The sequence below is a fragment of the Oxyura jamaicensis genome, chromosome 14 (assembly GCF_011077185.1).
Source record: "Oxyura jamaicensis isolate SHBP4307 breed ruddy duck chromosome 14, BPBGC_Ojam_1.0, whole genome shotgun sequence".
NCBI classification, from domain to species: domain Eukaryota; kingdom Metazoa; phylum Chordata; class Aves; order Anseriformes; family Anatidae; genus Oxyura; species Oxyura jamaicensis.
This window is the reverse complement of record NC_048906.1, coordinates 7,401,505-7,415,849: the sequence shown is the minus strand read 5'-3', so window position 1 is coordinate 7,415,849 and position 14,345 is coordinate 7,401,505. Positions and strand designations below refer to the sequence as shown.

Below are 14,345 nucleotides of genomic sequence, written 5' to 3'. Positions count from 1 at the left end.
GGTTTGAATGCATGCCGAGATTCAGTGCTAGCCACGAAGAGTTTAGCAGCTGAGATAGACACTACGTTTGGAGTGGAGGAGCAGCAGCAGTGGGGAGGGAGAGTGATCTGAGGCACAGAGATTAGGTAATTTGGTTGCTGGTCCACAGAAATTATCAAAACTGGCAGTGGAACGCATGCTGCCTTTAGCAGGATCTGTGCATTTTTTCTCATTTATTTTCTTCCAAGAAAAAATCAGAATTGTTCATGAGTTACTCCTTCCATCAGCCTTCCTTGAGGTCAGCCTTGCTATAAAAGCAAGCCTCTAAAAAAACCGAGAACTGTCAGTCACATTTGTATTTCCTTTGAGACTAAATGATAACTTTCTCATTTATGAAACGCTTAAAGATTTTCCAAATAATGGTGGCTTGTCATCAGCCCCTAGGTAAGGCAGCATAGTCAGGTCTGTGTGGCGGTTTCTTTCTTTTCTGTCTGTCTTTTCCTGACATTTTATTAGTTTTTCTATTTAAAGCTAGGTGTCAATGTCTGCATTAAGTATTCTCAAAGTAGTCTAGTTTTTTTATTTTAATAAAAATTCCTTTGCTATCAGGACTATCATGTATCTTACAAAGCTTGGAGCTAAAGACATAATTTCTATGACTGGCAAAAAGCTTAGCTGTCAGAATGAAAAGTTGATTGGACATATTACAGGAAATGGCCTTAGAGTTGCCTTTTTTAAAAAAAGGCTAAATTAGGTATGGTAAGTATAGTACTGCTAGGGAAAGTACTCGCGATGCTGTAATGTTGCACTAATACAAAGTGAATGTCATACCCTAGCTTTATGGGGTGCCTTAGCCCAAGGTATACGTGTGCGGGCTGTTACCTGAAATTCAGCAAACTGCCACATCGTGTCATGGGAAACCCAGTAGACTTGGGGGAAACGGAACTCCTGCTTTCTCCTGTATCTTTGCCCATATAGTAAGAAGTGATATATTTGGATTATTTGTTTGAAAGGTATTTAGTGTTCAGACCCTTAAAGCCTCAGGAGGAACCTTTTCCAGTTTCAGTGGCATCGCTTTTGCTGGGAAGACTTCCTACAGACTTTTCTTTTCTGAATGAGATAATGCATACAAATGGTTTTGTGTGCAGCAGATTCTGCAGCACATCCCATATCATCAGGACAGCAGTAACCAGCTGGAAAGCTACAAGGACTTCTTTTTCCTTCCCTTGAATAGCTCACCCATGGTTGACAGACAGTTTAGTTTTGAACCCTCCGTCATACTAAGCAAATTTCATAAACTGTCTAGAAAACAAACCTGTAACTTTATTCTGCTGGGGGTAAGAGGCATGAATTGTGTTGGAAAACAGCTTCAGCCATAATATGACTTTCTCATGTATCCCGTGGCAAGCTGCTTCAATTTCCTTATTGAGACTGGTGTTCACTGATGATTTTGGAAATACTGGTCTCTGTTGTAGGCCTTGGCAGTTCTTGCAGTTGACCATAATGCTCAGTCTGATATTAAAGAGTTGTGAACTTGTGAAGAATTTAATGGGCTTTTCATAAAATAATTAGCAAGGGATTTCAGAGTTACTTCAAGATCCCACAATTCTGCACCTAGCGAGAAGGGTTGCTTCTCTGACAGGGGAGAAGCATTTTGATGTGTGTTGCCACAAGCACTTTACTGGAAAGATGACAATCCACAGAAAAGGAGGAAAGGATATGTATTATCTGAAGTTGTAGTGAACTTTGTGGAATAGTTCATGGAATATACCCATAATAAATAGATTTCCCTTTCAGAAAGGAAGGAAGAAAGCAAGAAGCGACAATGGACAGGTTCTAGCAGGAATAGACTGGAGTCCTTGTTCAAAAATGTTCCATTTTGTGGAAGTAGTGTGGAAGTATGCCAGACCACAGCTGGGGAATTGTCAAGTTCCGGGGTCTTGATCAAGATGAATGATGCAGCTCATACCTTAAGTATGGCTTCACGGTGTTTGCAGGTGAAGGTGTGCATTAATGTGTTCTGTGTTTGTCTTCCATTTTTGAGGTTGTAGTTCTAAACTTGTAGAAAAAGAAGAGGTGGTAAAGGAAACTTTGCTTTAACTGTTCCCCTAGTATGCTTCATAGCTGTTATTGGAACAGTTAGGAAAAGCAAGATGTCAAAGATGTTACTAGCTAGAAATACTTAGACCAACTTAAATTTAATTTATTCTGTGAACGGAAAAGAAGGTTACTGATATGTACAGTGGTAGTTCTGAATTAATGGTTTCACCTTATCCTGGAGGTAAGAGCTGGGAGCAGGTCTAGTTGATAGCAGCTTTTGAAGAATTTATTACCTAATCTGTTAAAAGTAGAAGAGTTCATAAAATGAAATACTCCAGTTTTTCTAAGCCTGTGGAGCATCAGTGATTTTACCTGAATGCATCAAGCTAGGACGATTTTCATCTTTAGTATTGTGTGACTGAAATAAGGGTATTTGGGAAACGGGAGCAGCACTGTTTTACAGACAAGCATACTGAATTATAATCTGTCACTTCTGCTTTACTGTGCTAAAGCTTTCTATTCAAATTTATGCTTGTTTTGTTTTTGACTCGGATTTTCATACGTGGCCTTAATTCAGCTGCCTCCCCAGAAAGCTTGGAATGTGAATCAAGGGTATGTACGTTAATGTCAGACAAAGCATTTCTATCATCTCTCTGCTTTATGAGTTGCAAGTGCAAAGGAACAGGGACTCAAAAGAACCCTTATTTTCTTGCAAAACTTGAATAGGTGGTAGCGTTTTAACGGGTGTGTTCAGTCTGACATCTGTGCTGAATTACATAGCCTGTCCAGTTGAACTGAGGCTGCTGCACTGGCGCCTACATGATTCCTTGGTTTGTGCTGGGACGTCATTTGTGGACTGCCCTCCTGGACCAGCTGCATGGCACAGCAGTGGAGCCTTGTTGAGGAGCTGGGTGATGTACAGCTCCAGAAAAGACACAGAAATTGGTGTATAGTGTCCAGAGGTAGCTAGATGTTGTTTGTACAGCTCTACCTAGTATAGTCAACTGGCCATAGGTGACAGTTTGAGATTTTCTTCTCTTCTATTTGCGGAGTTCTGTAGTTCACGTGCACTCATGGGAAAGTTGTTAGTTTTGAGTTGCTGTGGCTTGATGTTTTACTTGGAGTTGTGTCGGCCTGGGGCTCGCTTGTGGTTGTAGCCTGTGGTTTGGATCTATGTGCAATGTATGTGACAGTTGCACATAATGAGAAAAGCGATTTTCTAAGCATATGCAAGGTACAGACCCAGATCATTTGAAGTCAGGAAAAATCCTGCTTGTAAAGGAGGTTTTAATCAATGGTATAGTTTTCTTGGGAGTGGTCTGTTCATCTGACCTTCCTTCTCTCTTTCAAGCACTAAATTTGTTTGCTTCTCCATGTATTTCTTTTTCTAACTTCTGACCCAGATGCCTAATAATTGTAGAGCTAGAGCTGCTGGGTTGTCTTTTATCTTTTGTTTCTTTCAGTGACTTTGAGGTAAGAAGCCAACTCTGGCTCTTGGCCTGCAGGAATGTTCCCTGCAAGGCTTTTTTCACAGGCTTGGTCTGCTTTCTCTGCCTCTGGCTGTAAGGTGTCTGGAGTTTGCTACAGTTAAAGCAGTCCTTAGAGGAGGCAGCCCCTTTCTGAGGTGTTTTCTCACACCTTGAATGCTGTGCTATGTTTAATAATTCCTCAGGTATTGTAGCATGTTAAGATAGCCCTGATCAGAGGCAGTCTCAAAGTTGTGGTCGTGGCATTAGGCCTGGGTCATCGGTTTCCAAGGAAGGCCCCATTGGTGAGTGCTGGCTTTACCACAGGTCCTGGATGAAAAGGAAGTTTGTGTTATATAGTCAGAGCCAACATTTTATTTGGAAAGCACAAAAGGGCAGGTTGTATTTTTTGTGGGGGGGCTACTGAACAACTATCAGGCAAATTTGAATAGAAGTCATTTTCTGAATGTTTGCTGTAGTCTGGTTTCAGTCCCTGTACGTGTGGTTTGCCTGAGCAGGACATGGGGACCCTCAGCATAGTGCCCGAGGCTGGTTCTCTGTCCTGGTCCTAATGCACTATTTCTGCAGCAGAAATACAATGCACGGAGTACTGGATTTTCTTAAATTTAACTTTGGGCCTGCCTTTCTGTTGAGTGTATCTATTATATGGAGCCTGGTGGGGTTCTGCAATAGCTTGTCACTTCGATTGCTCTATATAAACCGTTTTCATTGTACTACTTGAAAGGACTTGAACAACTTCGGTGGTACTAGAAACATCTCATAGTAATAATTGGAGATGTTCAAAGTGTGTCAGGATAGTTAAGTCTGAGAGGTTCATTAAGCATAACTTGGAGCAGGAAGGTGTGCCAGACGCAGCTTAGGCGGGGGTGATGAAGTGAAGCAAGCTGTGTTGGGGAATTGTCTGCTAAGGGGTTTTCAGTATGAAAAGCTAGTCCAAAGTAGCACAAAGTGTCATCCAATGCTACATGTGGAGTTTCCTTAATGGAAAGGAAACGTCACTTCAGTGATTCAACAGGGATGTGAATTGTTTCAGAGCTACCTTTGTACCCTGAGATTTCTCTGTTACGAAAGTGGTGTGGGGAAGTTGGGCAGTACTCAGACAGGCTTCTGAGTACTGCCTTTAATCTCTCAGCTTGTAGACTAGATCCAGTTCTCCAAAATCGGGCATACGGCCTGTTATTTCTAATAGAGATTCCTCATCTGTGGATGGGAATGAGAAATCAAGGTGAACAAGCTCTTCTGGCAAAATGATGCTGTCTGGGGACAGCGACAGGACTTGAGGGAATGGCATGGAGCTGTGACAGGAGAGGGTCAGAATGGGGGTCACGAAAAGGTTTTTCACCAGGAGGGTGGTTGGGCACTGGGACAGGCTGCCCAGGGCAGTGGTCATGGCGTCGAGTGGTGTTCATGAAGCATTTGGACAATGCTCAGATACATGGTCTTTCAGGTGGTGGGAGGAAGAGGTATGGAAATTGTGGTTTCCATGCTGCAGATAACTCTGGTTTGACATACCACGATATGTAATCTCACCATGCTTTAGATGACTGTGGTCTACCCTGTTTGTTTTTTTTTTGTTTGTTTAAACAAGCTACAACTCATGTGCCTCACAATTGGAGAGATGTTAAAGCGCATGGCATCATGGTGTCCTTGGGCAGGAATATGTTATTAAAACCAACATCTAGCAGCATGTTATAAAATGTGCTCTGCAGAATTCTTTTTAAAAAATGTGCGTATATAGTGTGTGTATGCACACACTTAAGAATCAGATGCAGCCTTTGCAAGATTTTAATTAACCCAGATTCTCCAGAAACATTACCATGAAAGCATAGGATATGTTATTATTGAAGACTTACATTTTTATCCTTGTCTTAAGATCTTGCTTTGTGCAAATACAACATTTTAACACTTCAACTTCAAACAGACCTTGCTCTGTAAACACTGGAAGTGCTAGCCTATACTTACTCCTTATTAAAATTGAGCCCTATGCTGTTTCATGAGCAATTCTTTGACATGACTTGGAAGGTTTGTAGAGTAACAGAATAAGGACAGAAATGCAAAACTAATCCCAGCTCATAGTTGTGCTACTTGCTAATTGTTCAGCCAACACTGAGGTGGGACAGAATAAGTGTTCAGAAGAAAATGTGGATTGGAGGAGTGTTGTTTTGGGGATGCTGTGTGGCTTGGGGATCCAACGTTGTCCCAGCTATTCATGCCTTGGGATATGTAACCTCTGCCAGCCTTGAGTACAAAGTGGACTTCAGTAGCTGCAGAAGCTCACCTGAAGCACACTGTAGAAGTATTTGGGGGGTGAGCATGGGATAAAACAGTTTGAAAAAGCATTGGATGACAGGAGAGGTTTGTGTTCTTTTTAAGGACAAATGGGAGGACAGCCAATTCGCCAGGAATTGCTGACACAGTTATTCATCTAGTTGTGATGTGAAGGAGCTAATATTTATTCCTGAACGTATTGTTGTTTGTTGCATGGGACAGTAATGATTTCAGTGTCACATCCACAAAATACCTTTAGTTATCAATTTGGCTTTTCTTTGAGTAGAACTGTATCTAGCACAAGGGAGGCTTTAGGAAGGTGCAAAGGTGCTTTTTTACTGCTTCACGGGAGAAGTTCAGTTGGAAATTGCCACTTGGTGTCTTCACTACCCTTATTTCTGATGATTATCTGTTGTGAAGAAGAAAAGCTGGTGTTTTTTCAAAAGAAATGTCCGTGCACCTGTTCTAGTCTTTTACCCTGTCCACATCTCCCTGTGAAGGTCTTTAATAATAATCTAGGATAAAGCAGGGATGGTAATGGTCAAGTTGAGTAGTAAAATGTTTCAATTTCTGTCTAGCATAATATAGTAACTGAGTAACTTGCATGTGATTTCTTTTCCACTACTGCTGGAAACATCTCATTCTCATATTTTTAAGCGTGATACTTTGATTTAGGCAGTCAGTATTTTCTTATTGGTAAACTGTTAATTGCTGCCTCTTGTATTCAGAAAAACTAAGTACAAGTGTGCCCAAGTAACTCAGCTATTAACTTTTTAAGAGTTCTTTTTCTTGAGAGTGTAGGTATTGAGATTTTGCAAAGTTGTAAGGAAGAAGGGGAAAAAAGATGTCATCCATATCAAAGGTAATTTGTGTTAGGTATGCAAACATTGCCTGATCCAATACAAGGCTAGTAATAACATAATGTGAGGGAAGGCTTTTGAAATAACTCTTCAGTTAATAAACTTTTCAGTAGTTTGTTCCAGATGATTTTTATTGCTTTAAAACGTTTGGTTTTTTCTTTGAATGGCAACAAGTATTAAAAATGTGAAAGCTGAGGAGTTCAGACATGAGCTAAGAACCTGACTGAAGTCCCTTAAGGGTTATTATATATGTCTGTTCTTAGGGATTTGCTCATTGAAGGAACCACTTGACATAATTTGGGCATTTGGAAGCAGTATGAGATTTCATTAAGATGCTGGCGTTATGCTGAGGACATCAAGTCGATGAAAGTCATCTGAGATCTTGGGAACGCTTCCTCCTGCTGTATTGGTAATGGTCATTCAAATCAAATGGCCGATTGGCGTATGGAGTTTCGTTATGTGCCTCTTGTGCTAAAGCTCTCCTTATTTCATTTTGAAAGAATGGCTGAAGTGTAAATAACACTCCTTCCAAACTTACGCTAGGTTCATCTGCTTGTGCTGTGCTTTAATTGAAAGTTAACAGTGACTTGATGCAATTCTAATGTAATATTGTAAAGCCTATTGTGATGTACCATTACGCAGCTAAATGAAGGTGCTGCCCAAATACCAGCTGAAACTTACTCTCAAAAATGATGCTGGTTTTTGGCTCTGCTGTTAAATGGAGCACAGGAAAAAATGAGATGATAGGAATGCAGTAACTGATGGAATTGGCTCTTGAGATTTTTTTTGTGAAACAAAGGAATTGGAAGGCACACCATGCTTTGCCTTGCCATACTAATCACTCATTGCACAAAAGATGCACCTAAGGTTGGTTTAAATAGGCTTTTGTGTTAGTATTCTGCCTGTTACCTCTAGGCCTTCATATACAGATAGCATTGAGTCTTGGTTTTGTCTGCATTAGCAGCAAGCCTCTGAAGATTTCATGGAGTAAACAAATACAGGAGAAACCCTTTGTGAGAACAGATAGCGATGTAAATCTGACATGTGAAGAACTAGGTAGGAGTTGAGAACAAGTTAATTTTCAAGTTAATTGCTAGCACAGAAGAAAATGACAGCATTATTTAGGAAAGTCAGAGTAGCTTTTAAATGTGTATTTATGAAAAACAGTATAAATTAGCATTATTACATATTTAATCTGTTACATTAATATCTATGAATAGCACAGTGAGTAAACTGGTCGAGTTTATGACAGATACCATGGAAGTAACTGGAGAGAAACATTGGATTTGGCCATTCAATAGTATTTGAAATGATGCTGTGTTCTGACTTGATGTCATACGGTAACATCTCAGTTCCTGATCATATAATTTCAGGGTGTTCAAAAGGCAGTTTAAGTGACTGCTGTCATGCTAGATTTGTGCTGGAATAGTTATAGCTATTAGTGCGGAGCTGCCATTTAGATAGCTACTCTTGAAAGAAAAGAGGCACTTGCTTATGCAGTGGGACTGTTGTTGCATAGCAACTACTGTGCTGAAAGCTTAAAATCAGATGCTCCCTTGAAGTTCCCTGTGCTGCCCTAATAACGCTTTATCTGGGCCTTGCACTGTCTTTATCACAGTGGTGTCTTTTGTTAGCTTACTAAGTCATGTCTGTCATGTACAGTGACTTTTTTTTTCCTGAGCTTAGAAATGTGCAGTGTTGTGCTGCCTTTTTTTTTTTTTTTTTTTTTTAGCCCAATTTCCTGAAAATTTGAGACCTTAATAATATGATTAATCATATTGAACCGAATTTGAGAGAGGCTGAGTTCATGCTCCATTGCTTTTAATCTCTGGTAAGGGAAGAGAGAAGCAGGTCTGCTGTCCCTTGTAAGGACTGGCAGTTACATCTGATCCTGTGTCCATCCTGAGTGGTGGCTGCTGGTTGGCAAGTGAACATGGATTTACTGCTTGGCAACCTGGTGTGTGTGTCATTCCTACTTGATGGTAGCACAGGATGCCACGGATGACATGAGTGAGTGTTTGAGGTGATTGTGGGCAAAACTGGAAAATTGGAGAGAGGGAAACTAGTTCTAGATGAAAAAACAACTGTTGTTTGCTTAGTTGGTATATTTGATATGTGTCTACTATCTTACGAAGAAAGTAGACTTCAAATACAGAAACCTTAATACAGAATCCTGAGCTATATCCATTTTTTTGAAATATACTTTGTATGAAAGTAGCCTTTTTCTACCCCTTGAGACATGCTAGTACTTATTGAAGTTTATGTTCTTATGGCTATACTTGATCCTGAGAATGCCAGCATAATTTATCATTATTGGTTTTTGTGTGTTCCTGTACTTGCACGTATACAGGGCTTGACTTCAGATGTGCTGTGTTCAAATTTACAGTTCAGTGTAAATTTTGCTTTTGCAATGGCAGTCTTCAGAGGTGCTGAAGAACCTGCTTCCAGTAGCTGTTAATTAAATACCTACTACTTATGATAACATATGCTTTTAAAAAGTGTGTAACAGCATCAAGTTGGAATGTAACACTGTAAGGCTTTGAGAAAAAAGGCCTTTTTATTTTTGTGTTAATCATTTAGAGTCATTTAGATATCATTTTTGAGAAGAAATGCTTGCTAGCTTTAAACATTCGTGCAAAACATTATGTTGTGTTAACCATGCAGAAACACATAGTGAGACACACTGCATCTTCTGCTGATTTTAATATGGTACTCAGACAATCCAGGCCTCTTCCTCCTGTGTAAGGAGTTTGGATAGACTGGACTTAAGTAGGCTAGACAGTGTGTATCAGTTCATCTCCTAAAGAATGTAGTAGGTTTTTGCTGAGTTTGGTTACAGTAAATGATAGTTTCTTAACTGAGATGATACGCTGAGTAAATTTAATAAATGCTTTACTTTCAGCATCTGTTATGCTAAGATTTTAAACTTAGATACTTGTTATTTTAATTGTGATATTGGATATATTTTTATCTTGGTTTAGATTAATTTACAATATATTTTAGCAGGTTTTTATTAGAGAAACCCTTGTAATAACCGAATCAAATGGTCCTTTATGTTCAATTGAACTGATTTCTCTCTGTTTACATTAAGGTCAGGATCTAGTAAATATACACATACACCTATATAATAGGTGCAAATACTTTCACAATTTACAAACAAAAGAAGGAATTAAGCACCTCCTACCTTTTCTGTTCCCAGTCATTTTACGAAGTTGCAGTGAATTAATAGTTAGATGGCAATAGTTAAAAAAAAATGCAAGAGGTTATACTGCAGCAGATTGTTCAGCAGTTTGTCAAACACTACTTCCAATATTTAATCAGTGACTTCCATCACTGAATATGTATTTATGCAAGATATTAAAATAACTTCACTTATATTTTTAGCTCAATTATAGGTTGTCATTTTATATTAAATTTTACATTAATCTTTTTAAAAAGTGCAAATTAAAGATACCACTTATTAATGACTGTGTGAGAGACTTCAAAGTTTATCCAAATAGGTCTGCATTCTGTAATTCTTAGTAGGTAGCACTTGTGTGAGTCATCTGAAATGCTGTTCTGTAAGTGTTGCAGAAACTTGCCCATGATAATTAGCATTTTTCTTACATTAAAGCATCTTTTTATAACTTTGTTTATGAACATTTTCCTTGCATTTCTGGCAGATTAGGTGTCTTCCATCTCAATGAACCGTTAATGGTTAGTTGCCTTTTCAAAGATGTTCTTTGAAACATACTTTTTTTTTTTAAAAAAAAAAAAAAAAACAACAACAACAACAACAAAACACACCTTCATTGCCTTCTCCAGTTAATTGTTGTTAGTACACACACTTTCTTGGGAATTCTGTAAGGTTAGGAAGTAACACAATGAGCAGCAGCAGATTTTTTTTTTCTGAATTCCTTCCAAGACAGTTAAAGGAGATGGCTACATTATGGGGAAGAGTATAACTTGCATAAAACACTTAGATTTCAGGCTTGATAAATTTACAGTTTTCTTTACAGGGAAAACTAACCAAAATGTGTTGTTTATTTTTTCATATAAATAGCTGAGGGCATATACAAAGGATCTAACTTGTAGAGTTAGCATGGCTTATGATCATTAATGCCTCTGAGTTGAATAAGCCAGAAGACAGCATTCTCCTCAAGAAACTGGCTGCTCTTGGCTTGGACTGGCGCACGCTTCATTGGGTTAGAAACTGGCTGGATAGCCGGGCCCAAAGAGTCGTGGTAAATGGAGTCAAATCCAGTTGGAGGCCGGTCACTAGTGGCGTTCCCCAGGGCTCGGTGCTGGGGCCGGTCCTCTTCAATATCTTCACTGATGATCTGGATGAGGGCATTGAGTGCACCCTCAGTAAGTTTGCAGATGACACCAAGTTAGGTACGTGTGTCGATCTGCTCGAGGGTAGGAAGGCTCTGCAGGAGGATCTGGATAGGCTGCACCGATGGGCTGAGGTCAACTGCATGAAGTTTAACAAGGCCAAGTGCTGGGTCCTGCACCTGGGGTGTAATAACCCCAAGCAGAGCTACAGGCTGGGAGATGAGTGGTTGGAGAGCTGCCAGGCGGAGAAGGACCTGGGAGTGATAGTGGACAGTCGGCTGAATATGAGCCAGCAGTGTGCTCAGGTGGCCAAGAAGGCCAGCAGCATCCTGGCCTGTATAAGAAACAGTGTGGCCAGCAGGGCCAGGGAGGTGATCGTCCCCCTGTACTCGGCTCTGGTGAGGCCGCACCTCGAGTACTGTGTTCAGTTTTGGGCCCCTCACTACAAGAAGGACGTGGAGGTGCTCGAGCGAGTCCAGAGAAGGGCTATGAAGCTGGTGAGGGGCCTGGAGAACAAGTCTTACGTGGAGCGGCTGAGGGAGCTGGGCTTGTTCAGCCTGGAGAAAAGGAGGCTCAGGGGTGACCTTATCGCTCTCTACAGGTACCTGAAGGGAGGCTGTAGCGAGGTGGGGGTTGGTCTGTTCTCCCACATGCCTGGTGACAGGACGAGGGGGAATGGGCTTAAGTTGCGCCAGGGGAGTTTTAGGTTGGATGTTAGGAAGAACTTCTTTACTGAAAGGGTTGTTAGACACTGGAATGGGCTGCCCAGTGAAGTGGTGGAGTCACCATCCCTGGAGGTCTTTAAAAGACGTTTAGATGTAGAGCTTAGGGATATGGTTTAGTGGGGACTGTTAGTGTTAGGTCAGAGGTTGGACCTGATGATCTTGAGGTCTCTTCCAACCTAGAAAATTCTGTGATTCTGTGAAGACTGGTGTAAGTCCTCCGAGACCGAGGGAATCCTCATAGAGCAATAAACTGCATTCAAAGGTGTGCTAGAGTAGGGCTCAGGAACTTTGGTTTTCTACTGGGAAGAATATATATTGTAATTGTGGTGATGTGTTCCCAGGTGTGTATTAATGAGGGAGAATCTGCATCTAGTCGGCAGACGGTCTGTGGTGAGTTTGCTTCTCATTTCAGGGCTGTTGATGGTGAAGGTGAGGAAGCTGTTTGGAAATTGGGTGGGATGGTTTGAGGAAAACATTTAAAATAATGAGTAATACCTGGTACCATAAATCCATTTACATTTTTCTGTACTAAAGCTACCTTGTATTATTTGGCTTCAGTTAAATGTTCAAGGGAATCTCTTAAGCTTCATCTGAAGCCTTTTTACCTGTGTGCATTTATTTCAGTAATGCAGCTATCTAATGACTTATTCCACAATATATTTGCTTATATTTGTGGTTTAGGTAATTTTCAGTCTGTTTAGCAATGTTACTAACCATCTGAAGGAAGCAAACATAAATTAGTGTTTACTTTTCCATTTCCTTGTTGATGCTTATAAATGAAATCTACAAAGGCGTAACGTGGGAGCCTTGATTTAAATGAATGTAAATCATTCTACTGAGAGCCCTCAGCAGAGACTTCTCAGAGTTATGACTAAAAGGTGGTTAAATAGCGTCATGTCGTGGTTGATCTGCATTCAAACAGCATGTAATAGTTAGAAATGTAGTATTTGTGTCCTCTAATGAATCTGGAATGCCAGAGCTGCTGTTGAGACTAGAAATAGCATAGCTTGTTTGAAAACCTTACTTTTTTTGTTTAACTTTTCTGTTGATGTATGGATGGCTAATGTTCCTAATCTGTTGTACAGAAAACTTATAAGTTTCAAAAGTATGATAAAGCAGTAGTTTGTCATTTATCTTTTACGTGAAATTAAAATAAGTAAATGTTCTGTAAGTGTTCCGCAGAACATGTTGAACAGCTGTGGCTTTTTTCTAGGAATCTTTGTAGTTTTTTAAAGGTTAAGAGCTAGTTGGGCAGGTTTGTATGTCCTTAGTTATGGTGATCAACTTCTTATTTGCTTTATTGATACTGTATTCCATCGCAAGAGATTCCCATTGATCCTTAGAGCGTCCCTAAAAATCCAGTCAGACTAAGTCACCCAGCACTGTGTAACTTTTGCAATGCTGATGTAATATCTAAATATATCTTAATCAGTTATGGTCCTACTACTCTTCAAGCCATATACCAGTTCCTGTTTAAAAACAAAAAAACAAACAGCCAAAACAAAACCATAACAAAAAAACCCAACAACCCTCAAGATGTGTGCTGTGGTTTCCTAGGGAACTACCCAAATACCTTCTTTTTTTCCCCTCAACTTAAAAACAGGCATGAAAATGAGTTTAATTCGTCTGGCAATGCCTTAAGATTTTGTTAAAATGCTATGTGAGGTTTTTGGTTCTGTGCAAGGAATAATAACCTGACTCATTCGTATAAAATGTGTTGTAGAATGTCTTTATCGGCTAATATGGAAGTGTGCTATTGGGAAATGCATTTACAGAAGGGTGAGAGAGCATGTCTCAACTTGAAATGGAGACAAATCACCCGAAGAAGCACAAGAAAACAGAAATTGAGGGTGGAGCTGGTTAGATCCATTGCACTTGTGAAAACAACTTGTGTGTTTGGCAGACTGTCATGATTGCATTTATTGAAAGAGACAGCAGAGCCATATAGTAGTATGTTAGAAGTCTGTACACAATTCACGCGAGGTGTTCTTCTAGCTAAACGTCCAAACTGTGCAGGCAGGTTATAGAACATAGAAATATTTTGCCAGCTATGTCCTTACTGGTCAGTTTCCTTTTAATCATATCTTCAAAGTTAAATATTGAAACTTTAAATAAATGCTGAGGGGTAATATATTTTGAAGGAACTTCTTAAATTGCTAAATATATGTATATAATACTACATACATGTTTATTTCTAGGACAAGGAGCTACAGTTGAAGTTTCCTCATCTTTTGTGATTCTGTGTGTATGTACTCTAGTAGTACTGGTAATACTGCTTGCAAATTGTGTCTCCTGCTGCAAAGACCCTGAGATAGATTTCAAGGTAAGCATTTGAGGTTACAGTTGTTATATACAAGTAGTATTTGCAGCTGCAGTCTGATTTCCAGGATACTCACTACTTGCGCTAATACTTTAGTTAGTGACACTTCTGTCATTGTACATTTCCTCTTCTGAAATAGCCGGCAAATGTATTTCTACATGCTGTAAAATACTGCTGCAGCTGGTTAAATACTTGGTCCATGCTGCAGTAAGGATCTTTAGTGTCTTTTCAAAATCATTACGATCTATTAGGATCAGTAGCAAAAATATACCCTGAGACAATTTTACTGTACAAATTTTTTTTGCTGTTTGTTTTCTTTTCATTTGCTGGGTTTAGTCTGCTGACAGTGTTT

General features: G+C 39.8%; 1 protein-coding gene across 2 annotated transcripts in view; it reads left to right on the top strand.

Moving 5' to 3' along the window:
• LMTK2 (lemur tyrosine kinase 2) overlaps positions 1-14,345 on the top strand; it is a 44,509-nt gene that overhangs the window by 842 nt on the left and 29,322 nt on the right. The window contains exons 1-2 of one of the 2 annotated variants that reach the window (XM_035339357.1): positions 11,988-12,102; positions 13,872-13,996. In XM_035339357.1, the coding sequence (XP_035195248.1) occupies positions 12,003-12,102; positions 13,872-13,996 (225 nt within the window). In that variant the 5' untranslated portion in view covers positions 11,988-12,002. Of the gene's footprint in view, positions 1-11,987; positions 12,103-13,871; positions 13,997-14,345 lie in introns of those variants that run through there. The other variant, XM_035339356.1, reaches the window with a different exon arrangement.